At 40.0% G+C, this 20,800-nt stretch overlaps 2 protein-coding genes across 5 annotated transcripts; both read left to right on the top strand.

Moving 5' to 3' along the window:
- Positions 1 to 27: 27 nt before the first annotated feature.
- Positions 28 to 5,022, top strand: LOC139620192 (uncharacterized). Of its 4 annotated transcripts, XR_011690762.1 has the most exons (8): positions 28 to 407; positions 511 to 858; positions 1,083 to 1,193; positions 1,344 to 1,378; positions 1,508 to 2,881; positions 3,638 to 3,696; positions 4,823 to 4,849; positions 4,939 to 5,001. XR_011690762.1 is itself a non-coding variant. In XM_071475502.1 (5 exons), exons 1-5 carry the CDS (start codon positions 353 to 355, stop codon positions 1,628 to 1,630), a joined length of 672 nt encoding a protein of 223 aa, XP_071331603.1. In that variant the 5' UTR covers positions 28 to 352; the 3' UTR covers positions 1,631 to 2,902. The 4 variants fall into 4 exon arrangements, 1 of the variants encoding a protein (XP_071331603.1); XR_011690761.1 differs by having other exon boundaries at positions 3,638 to 4,849; positions 4,939 to 5,022; XM_071475502.1 differs by lacking the exons at positions 3,638 to 3,696; positions 4,823 to 4,849; positions 4,939 to 5,001 and having other exon boundaries at positions 1,508 to 2,902.
- Positions 5,023 to 13,262: 8,240 nt separating this feature from the next.
- Positions 13,263 to 16,585, top strand: LOC139620191 (uncharacterized). Its single transcript, XM_071475501.1, has 4 exons — positions 13,263 to 13,394; positions 13,705 to 13,759; positions 14,081 to 14,112; positions 15,080 to 16,585. Exons 1-4 carry the CDS (start codon positions 13,376 to 13,378, stop codon positions 16,129 to 16,131), a joined length of 1,158 nt encoding a protein of 385 aa, XP_071331602.1. The 5' UTR covers positions 13,263 to 13,375; the 3' UTR covers positions 16,132 to 16,585.
- The last annotated feature ends 4,215 nt before the right edge of the window (positions 16,586 to 20,800 follow it).

Raw genomic sequence — 20,800 nt, 5'->3', positions numbered from 1 at the left:
GGATGAGAAGACATCCATTCTGGGAAGTTTCATGTATCATATGTCACATAACTGGCTTTAGGCTTTCAGCGCTGGCTGTGAGGCGCTATGTAACACATGAACCACAGGAAGACAGGTGCATGCTATTTTTTTTCCAAAGTGTTAGTTTCACAATCGATCGTTGACTTCTAAAAGTCTATCTTAAGCAAACTTCTTGTCATTTCCTAAACCATCTCATCTAAAAGTGTGAAAAACAGTGTACCGTGACACTTGCACACACACACACACACCCCCGCCCTCCCCAACCAACCTGCCTCTTCAGACTGCCTTGGAGGGGTTTAGTATTGCAAACTGCCAATAACGTGACCCGATCATGCACACAATGAGGAGCTATACCTTCATAAAAGTTTTACTTCTCTGCAGCCTCTGTAAGTATTGGAACTGAAAAACATTAACTGCAATTACAACTGAATTCATGTAAAGGTTGCTGTTTGGGTTCCTGCAGCTTAATCAGCCGTGTGTTTCTGTCAGGCCGGATTTCTGTTGCAGATTCGGAGTTTTACACTGTGGAGGTTCAGCCTGGCAAAGAGGTCACTCTGCTGTGTACCAACTACACCAATTCTCCTACTGTGATAAGCTGGTTCAGATCGGTCAAGCTGTTGAATCTCCGCTGTATTTCTCATATACACAAGGCTTCTGAGTCTGCTTCATACTGTGATGGATTTAAAAATGGAAGATTCGAAGTGGCGTCCAACATGTCCGCTGTCTTTATCAAAATCAAGCAAGTGGATGTATCTGACTCTGGACTGTATTTCTGTGGATATTACATATCAAACAAAAACCCGGTTATTGTTGGTGCAACATATTTAGAGGTTGAGGGTAAGATTGTTGGTAAGTGTTTTGGTTGATGTGGCCAATTCTTCGCGTGACAAAATGAGATTTCTGATGGAATACTGTCAACATAACATGTAGACTCTTTAGAAATTAAATTCTTCCTGCCTCCCATTAACATTTCTGTTGTGCACTGTGTGTCCCTCAGCTTGGTCACATATCAAGCAGGTAGGGGAATAAATTTACGTCTGATTTAACTGTCTTTGTTGTAGAAGTGTTCGGTGGAATTGCAAAGACGATGAGTATGATCCTGGGTGGTCTGACTGTTTTCTTTACCATGGTCACCATTGGTTTGGTTGTCAAACTAAAAAAGCTTCAGAAAGGTACTTCTACTAAGTGTTATTGTATTTTCACATCTTGCTTTTAAGTTGCACCAACTACATGATAGTCAAATCCTCAAATTCCTGTTTAAAACAGATTTTATTCTAAACAGTGGTAGTCAATTAACCAGACATGCTGTTTCTGTTGTGTAGCTCAGACTGAGGAACAGAAGGCACAACAGACACAGGTGACGTTTGTTAAGATTTTGCATTTTTGTATTTCAGCAGCAAGTCATTCGTCAATGAAAGATGTTGTCTTTTTCTCACAGTCAGATCTGTATGAGATCAAGAGTGACTGAGAATCCTTTTGTTCACAGAGTCAGGGCTCAGATGACCTGAACTATGCAGCAGTGACTTTTCATCCAAAAACAAAGAGAAACCTCAGGCCTGCACCACAGACAGAAGGGGAGCCAAATGCTATTTATTCTGCTGCCAGATGACTAATGACGCACCTGCTGCGGCTCAGAGTGGAACTGATGATTTATTATTAATCCACTGGTGTTGGTGGGTTTGCGGAACTATTGCTCCAAAATATCACCGCAGTGTCAAAGCTAGTACTATGTTGTCAAAAAGTCTGAATTTGTGACTTATATTTGTTGCAAAATATACAAATTATTTTTCATGCAGATTTTTACCAACAACCTGTTGAATGGTGTGTTTCCAAACAGCAACTGACAAATCCTGTATAATATACCTTTAGGGGAAGGACATCAGACACTGACATATTAATGCTTAGTGCAGAGGACACTAGGCCAGCTGACTTCAATCAGTTGGTTTTTGGACAGCCTTACTGATAGGACATTCCATTCTTCAGTGTCCTTCATTTTTGCATGAATGACACACTTTGTTTTGATAAAAATTTTGCTGTTGAACATGCAACCTGTCTCACAGCATATGAGAGGGCTCATGGGTGAAACCTAAAGACTTATTTGGCCAAAACCTGAAATTCTGCCTCTGTAGCAAGTCTGTGGATCTATAGAACAAATCCAGAGCCACTAGCACAGGGCTTGGCAAGTAAGTTTGGCCTTGGTCCAATTTTTTTCTGATCCATTATAAGGCAGGTCAAAACATAAGAAAAGGCTAATTTAAAAAAATCACCTGAAAAATGCAGCTGGAATTTACTTTGTTACTGTTCACATGTTGCTGTGACCCACACATGTGAACATGTGAGGCGATCTGGCAAAAAGATTATTTTACAATCTTTTTAGGAGGAATCACAATCCATGATCTGAATTATGATCTGCAGTCTGTTTCTGCTCTGATTTTATTTTGAAATTTTATTTTGTGATTCCTTCCTACTGTAACTCTACCATCTTCACTCTAAAAAGTAACTCAGAGGATCTGTCACCACCACTTGATTTAATATATGGATTCAGGTTAAAAATTCTAATTAATTCATTTAGATAAACCTTCCAAGTTTCAAACTTTATTTTTATGAGTTGTGATGAAATAATAACGTTGGTAATTACATCAACTTAATTTTGCATGTTATTTAAATTCAAATGTCATTGTTAATGGGTGTAAAACAAAATTTAAGTTGTCATAACTTGACAAAGTTGGCATGATAACTTTATTTTCCTCCGGATTTCAAATTACCTCTCCCGCCCACATTCACTCCTGGACATGTTCCGATGCCAAGACCGCTTTTGCAGAGTCATTCTCAGCAAACTCCACATTTACAACATTTCATGGTGAGTAACATTTAATTTACATCTACTAGCTCTACTACGGTAAAGAATTTACTGTTGTTTCATTGAGTTTCACTGAGATATGTGCTCAGCAAGAGAGAACTGCTGGGAAAAGCATTATTCACATTTAGCTTGTATCACCGTGTGACCGTTCTAAAATTCTACCTAAATTATGTCGCAGCCACAATTTTTAAATATATTTGTTCATTCACATAGAAGGCTTGGGGGTTTTTTTGTGTAAACTGTTGCTAATATCATTCTGACAGTATCACACATGCATACGTGACTTATACATACTTAAGATTTTGCATCTATAGTTATTACATAGATACTGACAAAAAAAACAGATTCATGTTTTTGTTTTAAGTTTGCCGATATTGTTTTAAAGATGGGCTGTGAGTGCAAACTGTGTAAATTTGAATCCTCTACACAAACAGTGTTGTTAAAACATTACAGGTTACACCATGGTCATGGTGGGGAACGTCTGCCATGTATTCACCAAGACTGTTTTTGTTCCTTTAAAACATGGGGTAGCCTAAGATCACATCTGTCAAGAAAGCACTCTCATGAAACTCAGGAAAAAGTCAGATCTGCGGAAAGTCTCTCGTTCACTTGCCAGTGTTGCAATAGTGCAATATCCTCAGAGAGAGAGTTTTTTGAACACCTTGGTCGACATTTGAAAAAACACGAGACTGTGACATGTGTTTTTAAGAACTGCAATTTCAGCACTAATATTTATGGTACATTTGCCTCCCACAGAAGCCGGAAGCATACACCACACACACACTGCAAGACTATAAAGAAGACCTGCTAAAGAGGTATGCAAATGCAGATGACTGCAGTGATATGGGTGTTCAAGATGTTGAATTTTCAATTACTGATGATGGTAATGATGATGAGGATGTGAGAGATCTACCAAACCTCATTGAAAGAAGGTTAGCATTGTTGTTTCTAAAACTGGAGAGCATAATTAATGTATCAAACAGGTGTATTGATCAAGTTATTGAAGAGTTACACTTCATCTCCCATTCAGCATCAGGTCCCATCATCAAAGACATTTTGCAGTCCTGTTTGAGGAAACACAGTTGTGAGATTGATGATGCTGTTGTGTCAGACGTGGTCACAGAGCTTTGTGATGCCAACCCCTTTACCTCTACCCTGAGTAGTGGTGGTCCACTTTCTTCTGCCTACAAGAGAAGGGTATTTTTTAAGGAGCAGTTCAGTGTGGTTGAACCAGTGGAGTATGTACTCAGTAAGGAAGAAAACAGGAGCTTCCAGTATGTCCCTATTCTCAAGTCATTGCTTCAGGTTTTGACCCAGAAACAGATCCAGGATTTTATCTTATTTTTTAAGCGTATTGTAAGGCAAACTCATAGCTTTGGAAATATTCTGCTCTCACTGGCTATGAAGCATCAGCTGATGATTGCATACAACCAACATGATCCCAGTGTTGTGAGACCTGTGTTGCAGGCCACACAACTGTCAACTGTAGATGTCACTGTGCTAAGAGAAGACATCCAGAAAGCTCTACAAGTCAAATTCCCCAGTGAGATACGTATCCAGATAGCCAACAGTGTGTTGTACAGTGGCACAAAGTATGCAGTTGGAATGATTCTGGCTAATGGCTCAACAGGTGGACTCACAGATTTTGCAGAGTTGATTCAAATAGTTGTTGTGAAGGGCACACTTCTATTCATTGTGAAATGCTTGAAGGCTTGGTCAGTGCTTGGTGGGAAAAGCATGGTAACCCTGAAACGGTACATTTATGTTCCATAGATTCCTAACATGTCCCTTGCTTGTCAAATACAGAAGTCATAGCTGAAACAAAAAGACAGCAACAGCTTTTGAGCTATATTTACAGGGTTCTCTAATAACTAATAACTATCACCTTTTGATGATGAGTATTGATCCTGTCAGCCTGATTTCTTTTCCTCTCTAATCCAGGGAGAGTGTTGATCCCTCCATTAATGGGTATGTGGCATTTGTATTTTGCTTATTTTTTATTGAGCTTTGTTGTTATTGTACTTACTGAAACATTTCAAACATTTTGTGTGTTACAGGCGATGTCACAACCAGCCCATCTCCGAGTGATACTTTCAGACCATGATATCAAGAAACTGACATTACCATCTGGAATCCCAGAATCAGTCAGAGAGCTTCATTCACTTGTTCAAGATACATTTGGGATTTCTAGGAATTTCTGTTTGCATTTCAAGGATGCTGATTTATTCTCCTTGCTTTCAACAACTGACATCATGGACAAGGGCACTATCAAAGTTGTGTATGTTGAGGAATCTCCAACAGTAACTCTCACCTTTACAGATGTTACTGATAGTTTACCTCTGTCTTCTGATGATGTCTGCTCATCTGCATCCCCCCATGACACTTTACCTGTTTCACCGAGATCAATCACTGAAAGTCCTACCCAGCGGTCATAGGGATGGCCTGCGGAATTTCCGATCCCTCGTTTCTCTGTCAGTACAGAAATTCTGCTTCAGTCAGGCAATGGAACGTTTCATTGTTCTGGGACTCTGTTTGGTACCAAAGAGCTCATCTCGTTACTTCCAGACACTCTTGGAAATTTAGCTGAGACCATTTTTGAGTACACTGCTTATCCATCAAGTGCCCAACTAAGTCAAGTAGCAGAGGCCTTGGTCAAAAAACATCCCTGCCTCAAAGAACCCAGGTCCTTCAATGGGTGTTATGGATGGATCAAATATAAAATGAACAACTTCAGATCCAAACTTCGTGGGATTGGCTGCCCAGAAATTGTGGTGAACTCACTCAAGAGAAAACCGTCACATGAGCAGACTCCTGCTAAAAATGTTAAAAAGCCAAAAAAGGCTGAGGTAAATTACCTACCTCCTCATCCACAAGGTGAAACCAGTGAAAGTTTGGAGAAGGAGAGAATGGAGCTCTTGTGTGAAGTCATGAAAAGGGATAACTGCCAGGTGGTTGCAGAGAAAATGGCCAAGACATTCTCTCTTCAGAGGCAAGAAATCATATATAAGGCACCTGCAATCAGGGACTTCATGCAGCGCTGGCCTGCGTTATTTGATGTCACACAGGTAAAAAAAGTTTTCTGTTATATTTACGCTTATGTTTTCTCTCTCTCTCTCTCTCTCTCTGAATGCTATAGCCCATACTGTATAAATGTGTGCAAGATTTGATTTTTATGTTTGTGTGGTCCACAGATAAACAACGAGTTCAAGAGAACAACAACTGTAAACCTTGAACCTACATTCATGGCCAAACTTGACCATTGCACCCAGAAAGTGATGGATATGGTGTCATCAAGAGGAGGAGCTTCAGGATTAAGACTCAGGCAGCTGAAGGACATGCTTCTTGTGGTAAGTTAATTATTTAGACTTTGCGTATATTTGAAATGCACTCTATATAGACAGTCACCCATATAGATTATACTTTAGATACTTCATGCTGAACCCTCCACCCCTTTTCCCCATAGAACAATACAATTGAAATGCGCAGAGAAGTAGCCATCCGCTGCCTTGTTGTATACCTTGGAGAGAAGGAAGATGACCTGTTCAAGGAGTTTGAGGTAAGTACTTTAATATCTTGAAAGAAAATTAAATACTTACTAAGCATAGTGTAAATGCAACGGCAGAAGCCTGCTACTGTACTACTGTATTCCTTGAATACAAACAAGAATCTCTATTTGAAACAATAAACCTCATGCTGAGCAATTGAAAACCCTAACAGAAATTTACTAAAGACAGGCCAAGTTGGTCATTGAACATGTTTAGTTGTGTGATAAAAGAGAAACATGTGTGTATGTATCTTATCTTGATTTCTCACATATTATTTGTTTTTTTTTTTTTTTTTACAAGGACAATGAAGAGTTCGAGGCCAGCCTGGAAAGTCAGGTTATAAAAATTGCCACCATTGGTGACCATTCTGCATCTGACAACTGGATGGCAACCATCGTGGTGGAGGGAACAAAAGCCCTGGAGGAAAAGGACATCCCAAGGTGCTGTGCTTTGCTGATGGGCATTATATATGCGCTCAACCTGAGCTACAGCAAGAAACTTAAATACACTTTTGAAGTTTTTCAGAGGTTGTTCCTCGATCTTGATGGACAGAAAACCAGTGCAAAAGTGATGACTCAAGAACAGTATTTTCTAAAGATTCCACCTGTTTCAGAACACTGTTCCATTTTCCTCAGGTCACATTGTTTTGTATTTGGAAGACAACTGAAGAGACAATGAAAACAGTTGTGAATGTTTCTCTTTCAGGTTAATTTTGTTATTCTTTATGTCCAACAAATCTTGTCTTGACAGTTAACCAAACAAAGATATTGTTTAAACAAATACATATTTTAGCCCAAAGAGAATGTATTTTTTATGTTTTGGAAATGAATACTGTGGGCTTACTCATGCAGCTTAGTATATTACAAAGTTCCATGGCTTTCGCCATTATGTCTATTGAGATTTAGATTTTGAGGTGGTCACACTTCTTCAAGATGCATTTGCGGGTCTTCAAAATCTGTTGTATTGCACTTTTCGATACACATAAGGAATGTTTGCAAAAGTCTTACATATATCATACATTTGTCACTGTTTTTTAAAGGCCTGCCAGACTTGGCTGTAATGGCACAATTTATTTAGTTTTTTTTATTATTACGCTTCATTTCTTAAGGGAGTATGGCCAGTTTATTTGCAACTTGAGAAGCAGTCGGAATTAGAGTTTTTGAGTTGAGTTGCTTTTTGTTTTGGCATAATTATAATGTCTCTAAATACTCAGCTACAGGTCATAATAAAAAAATGATTGTACAAAATCAATGGTTGAACGTGTCTTTCTTAAAAGCTACAACATGAACACAAGCAAGAAAAACCTACTAAAAACTGAAGAAAATTCTAATTGGAACAACTAATTTTTTTTAAATGGTTGCTACTTAAAAAGTTTTGTACATTAATTTAGTTATTAACTAGACAACAGGTAAAATTACTTTAAAATAATGTGGTAAAGCTAGTTTTAGTAACATAATTTTTATGAGTTATCAACTTAAAAACTTGCCTTTAGTCTAACAGCTATTAAGTAAAGAGTAATCAAAATAATCTTTGACTGAAAGGGAAAAGCTAATTCCCCCAAAGTAATGAAGTTTGTTGGTTCAATGTAATTTCAAACGAAGTTGTCATAACTCAAAAAGACTAATGCAAACTGTTGCGTTTATTTTTTTGTTGAGCCTAAACATTTCTTTTTAGAGTGTTGGACTGCAGCTGAGCTGCCATCATCAACTGCACTTAGTAAGCTATTCAGTTAACAATGGGCTGGTTAGCAGTGAATTAACTTAATTAAATGTCAATTTAACCAGCATATACGACCTTTTAATGATATGATCATTAGTAGATCATATGCCAAAGGAGGATCGTCCATCTCACATATTATATGTCACATATTATACATTTGACTGTGATTTATGGAACTTGGGCTTATACATACAGTATATATCACATATATCACACATTATATGTCTGCTATTTCAGAGGTTTGTCAGGCAAGCAACAGAACATCCTGTCAGAACTTTTGACAATGAAAGCTCACAATAGCTTGAAATAAAGCATTTCTGCAATAAAATAAAAAATAAATAAAATTTCTTGCACTTTTATTTGGTAGGCAAAATCTCTAAAGAGGAAGTGATGTCAACATTTTATGAATAATATAACTGCACCTCAGGGGGTGTTGCTCTGTAATTAGCTTAGCTGCAATTTAAGGTTCAAGATGAGTTTGATCCTGTGGTGTTTAGGTCAAAGTCACATGATCACTTGACCCCCACTGCTGTGTCCTCTGAAGCTGCAGTTTAAACGGCACCTTGTGGTTTATTCTGAAACACCTGCTGCATCCTGTGGAGATCATCACAACTCCTGCAGAGGTCACTGTAACTTAAGTTTAACTTAAACCTGCTACAAACCTGGTTCAACTAATGTTCAGCATAAGGAAGAGCTCAGATTATTTATTAGATTAATTTATTTTATTTTTATTTGAAAAGAACACAATAATGAAGTGTCAAGCTCATATAAATGTGTAATTACAATAAAATGTGCCACTTCAAAAGATAGCTAAAGTTATTAATTAACTTTAGCTATCATGGTCAGAAATGTTGCTATAAAATTCAACATTTCAACAGCAGTCACTTTATACGTTCAAAAAAAGAACTCTTAAATACGAACATTTAATCAATATTGTCTCAACGTGCCAACTGACAGCTTTCCCCCCTAATACATAAATAAATGAGGATTTGGGAACAACCATTTTGGGGGGTATGTTGGACGCATGTATTTTACATAAGACACTTTTCTCCTGTGATAAATTTACATTCTTTGGATTTCGATGAAAAGGGGAACCCAGATTTTTGTGTCATGAGAAAAACAGCTAAAAGTTGCTTTTGGAGGGAAACTGCAAAGAGGGGGGAGGCGTTCTCCCTAGATGAAAACTCCGGTATTCAACTGTTCCAACTGCCAAATGTTCTCATCGGCTCCCATGTGCAGAATGAGGGAAGTTTTAATCTTTGTTTTTTATTTAGTTTAGTTTGTTTAAACACAAACTAGTGCCATTATCTTGTAAATGGTTGGCTAAACTAACTATTGTTATGAGGTTGTATTTGTCGCTAGAAGGTTCCAGCTAGCATTATGCTAATGTTAGTCATAAGCACATCTGATAGGGTGAAACAGGATCTTATTTGCATTGTTGAAAGCAAATTCCACTTAAATTAGCTATTTATACGTTTTGCTATTGCTACATAGCCAGCGTTAGCATTAACAGCTGTTTACTTACCAGTCTAGAAGACGTGTGAGTTCAGAATCAAACTTCTTTCCTTTACTCACCGAGAACTGACTCCAGATGTGGACAGCAGCGCCAATGGTCTTGTCAGGTGGTCATCACCACCACCCGCTCCCAGCAAGAAACTTTACTACTACCTGTGTCATCAAAAGGTATGCTTTAGTATGGTCCATAGTTTTGTGGTTTGTGTGTTTAATGTAGTAAACAGCTGATGGTGTTGCCTGTAAAAGTGAGTGCATGCCACTGCATCCCTAAAATTGAATATATCATGGGTTTATGTATTATTAGATTTTATGGCTTTTGTTTTACATAATATAAAACAGTGAATGTTGCTCGTATAGTGAACTTATGCAGTGCTCAGTAATGAGTCTTGAAGTCTGGCAGTTACTGACTGACCATAACTGCAGATTACTTATCTGGGTCTGGGCCTGACTGAGGCTCGAACATTTGGCTGTCTCTCTGATGTTTCCTCTAACACTAACCATCTTGATATGCTCTGCCCTTTCACCAGTTACCCAAACCTTGTCAGTACAGAGAGCGAGAATTTGCATTAGCACAGCTACTAACACAGCCACTGTCAGCCACTGCCAGTACTAACAAACAGAACCAATTAACTATGCTAACTATTCTGATACGTCTTATATTCACTGGTTTTGTCACAATAAACTCCTCAAAAACTATACAGCAACCATTGTACTGTCATTTACCTCTTTTACTAACCTCATACTCACTACCTTTCATTGCTGCTTGTCATACAGCCATACAGTTATAAAACATAAACAAACAATATTTCCTGAATAAGTTATCAGCCCCCCCCCCTGAGTCAATTTGTGACTTGAAGCAAAGGTGTCTCAACCCATTCCACATAGGTTTTTCAGTCTGACAGCACCATCAGAATCACTCTGTATTTAATGTTGGCTACAAAACGAGGCTTAAAGGCGTGATCACATTATGTTTCCATCCAAGGAAATTTACTTGTTCCCAGCCTCAAAAAAAGTGTAATTTCACATTTTTTTGCTGGTAGCCTAATAAGTAAACTATATACATATAATAAATAAAATCATGAAAGAATGAAAGTATGCTACTCTTTCAATGGACAATGTGTAACAGCAAAACAGAAAGTGCCTGGCTGAATTTATTTGTTGTTTAGGTTTCCACAGAAGTGGGTGGGAAACAGAGCAAATATTTGTAACATTTGGAAATGTAATGTGGCTGTCAAAAGATGGTTGTGTTCTGGCAATGAAAGGATTTAGATGCTGTTGCAGTAACAGAGACCAAGATGCTGGTCAATGTGTTGTTTCAAAGAACTCATATTCTACTGTACAGCCAGTGGAGTATGGTGTTTTCTGTATTCATGCTGTTGTGTGATCATCTCCAAAATATTTTGTTGTTTTTGGATTGACAGCTAGAGCCCAAGAACCACACCCTTTGTAATTGCACTCCTCTGTCGCTGTCCTTTGTCTTCTGTCTCTTTTTTCTCAGCCACTGCATCCTGGTTACTGGAATTTGGATCTTTCATGACAACCCAGATCTTGATCACTGAACACAAAACCTGATGAGCAACATTCATACTGTGTCAGCATACAAACATTCACCCGAAATATTTCAAATGTAAAGGTGCCTGGAATCTCCAACCGGCACCTCAGCTGACTTATATTGGGCGAAGTTCACTGACTTTTACCTTTGGGCTTCATTATCATTTAATTAAGTAATATTTACAGTTTTAAACAAAAGTAATGCTGAGGATCAAGGTGCTGTAGTAACTGCCTCTTACGCTGTAGTAAGTCTTAGTATTTCTGCCAGTAATGCATTTAATGAGCGATGCAATCACTAGACTGCTTCATGAATAATTCCACTAATTCTGTAAAACAAAATACACAATTAGATGACAATTTTGATTCATCAGTCCATAATACCTTCTTCCAGTCTTCAGTAGTCCAGTGGCGGTGTTTCGTGGCCCAGGAGAGCCTCTTTGTCTCATTCTGACATCTTAGCAATGGCTTTCTTGCTGCAACTCGTCCTGTCAAACCTGCAGCTTGAAGTCTTCTCTTCACAGTTGAAACTGAGCCTTGCTTACTACGACCACTATTAAGCTGTGCTTGAAGCTGTTGTCCTGTGAGTTTCTGATTCAGTTGTGGCTTTGGGTCTGCCAGACCGCTTCCTGTCAGAGTTTCCCCCAGTTTCTGAGTGCCTTTTGATGGTGAAGAAAACTGTACTCACTGACACCTTGACTTTCTTTGCAATTTCCCTGTAGGAAAGACCTACATTTTTTAGTGTTATGATGGTCTGTCTCTCTTCTATTGTTAATTGCCTTTTTCTCGCCATTTTTGTAGCAACACACTACTTTCTGCAGTACAATACTGTTCACCTGATGCTCATGAGGGTCTGATACCACAGTGTGTTCCAACACTGCTTTTATGCAGACAGAGGGGGTTGTATGTACTCAAGAAAAGTTGGAACACCTGTAGCAATTAGTAGCACCAGCTTTCAAGGCTGATTCAACCTTCATTGCTGCAGAACAGCTTTAAATTTTTAACCCACTTCGTGTTCCCTGAAAAAGGCCTTTTTGTTTCATTCTGAAAAGTAGATTATTTTTCAGTTTTGGGTAACCAAACCTTTTTTTTAACCTCTGGCTGTTCAGTATTTACCTTTGTACCATTTCAAGCTATTCATTGGACTACCATGGCTTGAATTGCAATAAATAACTGGAAAAATTAGGGTGTTCTAAAACTTTTGACTGGTAGTGTATATTTATTCTTAAATATTCCAAATAACCAGATAATTCATTGAGTGTCATTGAGTGTAGTGAGGTTGAAGACCAGACTGACAGAGTAACAACTCTCTTTATATTGTATACTAATCTTATGAGATCCAGGACAGTGTTTCAATCTGTTTAAAGTAATATATTTAGTAATTCGTAACAAATTAGCCTCACTGAGCTCACTAAGGGTGGGAAATAGAGTAAATGTTTGTAATATCTGGAAATAAAATGGGCCTGTAATTTAGTAGCTTAATTGAAAAAAAAGATGGTTGTGCTCTGGCACAGCTGCAATGAAAGTATTTAGCTACTGATGCAGTAACAGAGACCAAGATGCTGGTGAATGTGTTGTTTCAAAGATACTCATATTCTACTGTACAGTCAGTGGAGTATGATGTTTCCTGTTAATCATGCTGTTATGTTATCAACTGCAAAATATTTTGTTGTTTTTGGTTTGACAGCAACAGCCCAAGAACCACACGCTTTGTAAATGCACTCCTTTGTTGGCATCCTTTGTCTTTTGTCTCTTTTTTCTCAGCCACTGCATCCTGGTTACTGGAAGTTGGATCTTTCATGACAACCCAGATCTTGATCACTGAACACAAAACCTGATGAGCAACATTCATACTGTATTACTATACAAATAAATTTGCCCTGCCTTGCCAATATATATTTAATTTACGTATGCAAGTTTATGTGTGTGTGTGTGTGTGTGTGTGTGTGTGACCTTTTTAAGGTAACAAATGTTGAATTTCCAGTTTGTGCACCAGGGGCCTTAAAAGCAACGCACCAGGCTGGCACAGAGAACAGAAGGACAGTATCCCCTGTGTTTTTCATTGCAACTGACTAACTTTGAATAATATCAGAAAATTTCAAGACCTGAAAGGTGGGAAGATCTGAGAATAGAAGAAGCTGAGACGTTTGCTGGCATCTGTTTAACGATGGACCAATCCGACACTGGTGAGCTTCCTTTTAGTCTGACCACACTATGGAGATTTGGGTCTTTGGTTTAAATGATACTGTAAGCTCACGATTTTTGAAGTCTGTTTATATGTAACTCTATTTACATGGTCTAAATAAACATTGCAACATTTTTTCTCTTAATCACACTGGCCCTCATCACTTACACTGGAAGCTCATTAGAAAAGTCTGATTAGCAAACACAGCTCACTGCAGTCTTCATGAGTATTTTAAAGACCTGAAAGACTGTGACCTTATCTTTTATACTGATGTATAAAGATGTTGATAAATGTACATTTCTCTCCTTCAGATCAGCCGAACCAGCAGATGCCTCGTGTTACAGAGGACTGCAGCAGAGTCAACAGGTGAATTAAACAATTAAAGGCTTATTTCAAATCAGTACAAAGTAAAATAGTTAATCCTTCAATATTATATATGCCATTCATCTTAGTCTTAACAATAGTGTTTTATGTTTTACTTTAACAAAGTCAATACAACAGAAATCATTTTAGTTCTTATGGGTACATTAGCAGACCAGATAATGGATTTTCCCCCACACATAACAGTGATAATATTGATTAATGAAACCTTGCAATTTACAGATGGTGGCAGTCATATTTTTCTTTGCATAAGTCACATTTTTATTTACATTTTTTTTTAACCTAAATGTTCATCGTTTATTTCAGAAGTATCAGACTACCTTCCTGTGTTACATCTGGTAAGTGGAGTGTATATTCTTACATAAAGTGATGGTATTCAGAATGTGGTGTGAAGTCACTGCTCTGCAAGTCATGATAAGTTTCAGGTTTTGGCCAGGAAGTCCCATTTTAAAGTCCAATGTCAAGACTAACAAGTCTCAAGTCTTTACCAAATTTACAGCTATTTATATTTAACAGTAACAGTGTGGTAGTTTTAAGGACAAGATTGTTTTTTCTTATTGTTTCCTTATTATTGTTTAGAATTTTTAAACTTGAGAACATTTAAACGCTAAATAATCAGCTGTGTCTTGATCATCCCTGTGAAACAGTCACAATATGTAACTTCCGAGCCAAATGTTTGACACACTGATTTTTTATTGACCCCAGCAGTTATAAAATCCTCCTGTCTCCTCCTAACTCCTCCTGTCTTCATGTCTAAGTGTCCTTGGGCAAGACCTTAAACCACATTCAGCTCCTGATGGGCAGCCTGGCTCTTTGTCCATTACAGTAGAAGAGAGTAGAAAATGTTTTATCTTCGTGAACCTAATAAACTAGCAACTGAGTGTATCAAGATGATTTCTAGGACACAGGGTTGTCACATCTCAGCATGAAAATCTGACGTATCATCTGGTGTCTGCATGCGCTGCCATACATCTTTCCCTCCTGCTTGTGTAGCGTGATTGACTTGACGTCACTGTTTATCTGTCAACAAAAAAATGAAGAGTTATTTTATGTAACATTTTGTAATCTTTATCTTTAATCCAAGTCCAAGTGAAGTGAACAGTCATTGATGTAAAAGTAAAAGTTGAGTTGCAAGTCTTTGGGTTTAGTAAAGTCATGTGACTGGAGTACACACCTGCGATGGTACCGTATAGGAGAATGCCACACACACACACACATACACACACACAGACACACACACACACACACTGGCGGGTCATCTACTGCCCTTATAATCCTCTATATTAAGCATCCATTTATCCTCAGGGTTGGCATCAGCCATTGGCGCCTTTTGCATCGGGCTGCTGTCAGGAGCTGCAGGAGGTCTGCTGCTGGGAGGGACAGCAGTCGTCGTGCTTCGGTCCCTGGAGCTTCTGGCTGACAACAGGCTGCTCATGGACCAGCTAGAAATCAATTATGCAAAGGAAATTGTCCAATGGGAAACTGATAATCAAGTGCATGACATTCACATAACCATATTTGCAGAAACGTTTGGTGTGTTTTCCTCTTTCTTGTCATTACTTGTAAGTATCTTTTTTGGATTATCAACATATGCTGTGGCGATTAAAAAACACGGTGAAGCTGGTGAAGCAGCAATGGGGAAGGCCTTTTCTCTGGCTGGACCAGTGTGTCTCATGGGTGTCACTGCAACTGGATGCTTTCTGGGTTTAGCTTTAGAAAGTTTTCTGTCTATTATTTCGAACGTTAGTGTTGTAATGTGGCTTATTATTTCAGTAGTGGTAACATTTGTGTTTCTAGCCATTCAGTGCCTGTTCAACTTACATTTGAGGCTTTATGAGGATTTATTGCTACTTATGCCTTTTATACCAGTTGCTTTATTAATAGCATTTATAACATGTTTTGCATCTGTTTCCACAAACACAAACACCAGCAGTGCTGTGCTAGAGGGCATGTTTGTTGGAGTTTTAACTACTCAGCTGTGGACAGCCTGTGTAGGAATGTTATTATTTGTGTTTTGGCAAAGGGGTGGAGCAGATAAAATCTGTGTTAGTGCTGCAGCTTCTGGTGGAGCAGTTTTAGCTGCTATAAAGGCAGCTCTACCTGTGCTGGGTCCAGGTCCCTCTATAGGAGCTCTGACGGGAGTGGCAGGGGCAGTAGGGGTATCTCTTGCAGCGGGGGCAGCAGCAGCAGATCACTATGGATTGTGGGGAAGGTTGGGGGTGACAGTGGGGGCAGCTGTAGGAGCTTTTCTGTCCTCATGTGCCCACAGCGGGCTGTCAGGGATGTTAATGGGTCTGTGTGCAGCTACGATTCCTACTGTATCTTATCTAATGCTGCTGTGTTCCCATTTTCCATAATGGTCGCTCAAAGCATGTTTTGGTATATTCCTGCATATGCCCATAGTCCTTATATTATTTACCTACACCCTTTTGTTTCATGTAATGTGTGTATATATAATAATGTAATGAAATTTCATGTTATATGTATGTTTTATCTAGTAATAATATATCTATCAATGTTCCCTATGTTTCTTCCAATTTGAGGGGTAGATAGACACATTATTTGTGCCACAATTGCATAGAAGACAAACAAAAACATAATCATATGCACATATGGACAGATGGAGACTGTTGCTGCATTTTAGAACGGATCCAGCTGAGTAGAACTTGCAGGGGTTTAACTGGACCTGACAAAATGAGCACAAGTTCAGATCAGAGTATTACAAACCTTCCCTTACAAACCTTTCTTCAACCATATTTGCAGAAGGTGTAAGTCAATCCTAAAAAGAAAATGACCTGTAGTGGCACTTAAATGATTTCTACACAACATAGAAAGTGGGTTAAGAGATTCTGAGGACATGGCAATGTGGTTTAAGAGACCACAAGATTTTGTTTTGGATAACACCTGTTCTTCAACTTAAACTGCAGCTAAAGTAATGTCAATGTTCTTTTTTCATTTTTTTTATTTTTATGGATGGATTCTGTTTATCAACTAGTGCTCTGTAAACAGCACACAAACTTCTTGCATTTTTTTGATTTTAAATCTTTTACTTTTTTATCAGTCAACTGAACACAAAATGTAATTGTTCAGAATAAAGAGCCTAAAAGATATTCCTGTGTCCTGTGCCAGTTTAATTTCACCAGGGTATACATCTTCAGCTCACTTTCTGACAAAGTGTTTAGAGAACACAGAGCACCTCCTTCTAGAATATATCTTATCATAAAGCTAGTGATAAAAGCTTATGTGTGAGCTCCTTTGTGCACCATGGTCTGTCAATGTAAACATGTTCACCTGAACTTCATCACAGAAAAAAGGGTTGTGTCCTGGTGGGAAAGTACTACAGAATGAGAACAGTTTACATTTTTTGTTTAAATTGTGTATGGTGTTGCCTCTCTCCGCAAAGGGCAGAGGATGATGTAAGCACCGGATGGTTTAAAAAGATGTTGAAAAAAACGTTGTCAGCAGGCGAGAGTCTGTGCTCAAAAGTGAATTTTTTTATTAACCAAGTACTACAAACAAAAAAAACACAAATGAATCCCGGGCAATTCAATGAAACAGAACTTAAACCATATCAAACAAATATTAAAATTGCAGCCTCACTCCAAGCTGCCACCTGCTCTACGTCTTTTCCCCCCTCTCTCTGCCCCTCAATAGCCTGCACTTAATCTTCCCCTAAGTGGTGCATACCATCTTCCCAGGTAAGTGTGGGGGTGAGCTAAAATGCTCCCCATTCCAAGCACCCCACCCCACACTAAAATCTAACTGGATCTGCCAGCCCACACCTGTTTCCTCTCTCCCTGATGGAGCAGCCAATCAACTCCAACAATAATAATAACCATGATAATGTGGGGGATTAGGGCACAGTGAAAAGGGAATAGAACCACCTTTTCACATTTCCCTCTCCCCTGGAAGCTCGCCATCAGGATGGCGAGATAGAAAATCAGCCACCACATTGGATTTCCCGGGCCGGTACTCCACCTGAAACCGGTAGGGCTGCATTTCCAGCACCCATCTGGAAATGCGGTTGTTCGAGTCCTTCATTTTATGGAGCCACTGCAGACCCCTATGGTCAGTTTGCAGAATGAAATCTCTTCCCAGCAGATAATACTTAAAAGTCTCTAAAGCCCACTTTATTGCCAGGCATTCCAGCTCAACGGCTGAATACCGGGTTTCACGTGGCCACAGCTTGCGGCTAACATAAGCCACTGGTTTCTGGTCATCCCCTTCACCTTGAAGCAGGACAGCCCCAAGCCCCACTCCTGAGGCGTCCGTCTGCACAGTGAAGGGCCGATTGAAGTCTGGACTCTGCAACACTGGATCATTACAAAGTGCCTCCTTTAAATCCATGAAAGCCTTCTCATGCCTCTCCTCCCAAGGCAACTGATTAGGACTTGATTTACGAGTCAGATCAGTTAAAGAGGCTGCTCGTGTTGCAAAATGTGGTACAAACCGCCGATACCACCCAGCCAATCCGAGAAAGGACTTGAGCTGTGTCTTTGTGCAGGGACGAGGGCAGTTCTTCACTGCCTGGACCTTGTCCTGTTGGGGCCGTATCTCCCCATGGCCCAGCAGGTAGCCCAAATACTTAGCCTCTGTTTGAGCAATCGAACACTTCTTGGGCTGTGCGGTCAAACCAGCTTGGTGGAGCCGCTGCAGTATCTCTCTCAGATGCTGCAGATGATCCTCCCATGTCATGCTATAGACAACAATGTCATCTAGATAAGCTGCTGCAAAGGCCTCTGCGCCTGCTAACACTTGATCCATAAGCCTCTGAAATGTTGCAGGTGCACCGTGTAAGCCAAATGGCATGACAGTGAATTGAAACAAGCCCTGGGGTGTTCTGAAAGCAGTATACTGCCTGGCCTCAGGAGCTAAGGGCACCTGCCAATAACCCCTACACAAATCCAATGTGCTGATGTACTGGGCCTGACCAATGCGTTCAATGAGGTCATCTAATCTGGGGGTTGGATATGCATCAAAATTTGACTGGGAATTCACTTTTCGAAAATCAATACAGAATCTGATAGAGCCATCCTTCTTCAGCACCAGAACTATTGGGCTGCTCCACTCACTCTGTGACCTTTCGATGACCCCCAGTGACTTCATCACCTCCAGTTCCGCCTTCAGAGCTGTAAGCAGCTTCTCTGGGACTCTATACATTCTCTGACGTACCGGTGTAGGATCTTTAAGGACGATGTTGTGTTCCACCAAGGAAGTGTAACCTGGTTTGTCCAGAAACACATCTGGAGGGACAATTGCCAACAGCTGCTTCTGCATCTCGGGAGACAAATGAGACAAGTCCAAGTTAATTTGAGTGTCTTCTATAATTTGAGGAAGAAACTGGTCAGTCTGATCCTCCTCCTTCTTTACAGCCCTCACCAAGAGCTGTTGACTGGCATGGTCTGCTTCAGAGTGCCACTCTTTAAGGAGGTTCACATGAAAAGTCTGTTTTTTCCTCCTATGCTGAGGCATGCTAACCTCATATGTGGCAGGACCCATCTTCCTCAAGATTTCAAAGGGCCCCTGCCACCGAGCTAGCAACTTGTTTTCCGAAGTAGGCAGAAGAAGCAGAACCTTTTGTCCTGGTTGGAAGACTCTCACTTTTGTATTCTTATAACAGAGTTTCTGTCTCACCTGCGCTTTCTCCATATTGTCATGCACCAATTTTGCCATTTCCTCCATCTTCTCCCTCATTTCCAGGACATACTGGAGGACAGGAATGGGCTGGGGATCACTGCCCTTCTCCCAGGCATCTCTGAGCACATCCAGAGGTCCTCTTACTTGCCTCCCATACAGCAACTCAAATGGAGAATATCCTGTGGAGGCCTGGGGTACCTCTCTGTAAGCAAACATCAAGTAGGGCAGCCAACGATCCCAATCTTTCCCATCTTCAGCCACAAATTTTCTCAGCATTGACTTTAATGTTTGGTTATATCTTTCTACCAAACCATCAGTCTGTGGGTGGTAAGGAGTGGTCCTGATCCCTTTAATCCCTAGCAAGCTGTACACCTGACATAAAGTCCTGGATAAAAAGGCTGTACCTTGATCTGTCACTATTTCTTTAGGGATACCTACTCTGGAAAAGAGCTGCAACAGGGCTTGGGCAACTGACTGAGCAGTGACTCGCCTCAGTGGGAAAGCCTCTGGGTACCGTGTGGCATAATCACAAACTACTAGTATGTACCTAAACCCGGAATGTGTCTTCTCCAATGGCCCAACAATATCCATTGCTATCCTGGAAAATGGCACATCAATGATTGGCATGGGCTGTAATGGAAATTGCCTGACCTTCTTATGGCTGGCTAACTGACAATCAGGACAGGCAGCACAAAACTTTTGAACATCAGTATATAAGCCTGGCCAATAGAATTTATTTGCAATACGTTCTAGAGTTTTTACACTTCCCAGATGTCCTGCCCAGGGTATACTATGGCCTAGGGTCAAAACCCTCTCTCTTAAACTAAGTGGCACTACCAACTGCTCAATAGCACCCCCTTCTGGCCTATGGTATAATAATCCTCCTCGAAGGAAATAACTTTCCCCTGTTAAGGATGTAGCTGTCCCTATCTGTACTCCATCTACCTCCACCGCTTTACTGAAAGGTGCCTTCAGGGTTGCATCCTCCTTCTGCAACTGTTCTAGGCCACTTGGCACCTCCCACCAGCCACCTTCCACTGACTGTGTTGACTGGGGTAACTGCGGCTGCTCTTTCCTGCATGTCCCCATTATCTTCTCCCTCCTTCTTTGTTTTCTGCTCTTCTTAACCTTGCCATTATTCTCCACAGGAAACTCAGAATGGCTAAAAGGCAGCTGCTCTAACCAGTGTGAGTGGGTACTATCACCAGGGGGCTGATCTACCTCCTTCTCTGCCCTTGACCGAGTAATTACCATGTTAACTGGTTTACTGTTCTGAAGCAATTTCGACAGCACTGGCACATCCTGACCTAATAGTACTGGATGACTCAAGCCTGGTACAACCCCCACCTCCAACAAATAAGTCTGGCCTTGAACCTCCAGATAGACATA

Source organism: Trachinotus anak, unplaced genomic scaffold (genome assembly GCF_046630095.1).
Source record: "Trachinotus anak isolate AG129_WGS33_773 ecotype Australia unplaced genomic scaffold, CSIRO_AGI_Tana_v1 ptg000004l, whole genome shotgun sequence".
NCBI lineage: Eukaryota > Metazoa > Chordata > Actinopteri > Carangiformes > Carangidae > Trachinotus > Trachinotus anak.
The sequence above is the reverse complement of the archived record's forward strand: the minus strand, read 5'-3'. Positions and strand labels throughout refer to the sequence as shown.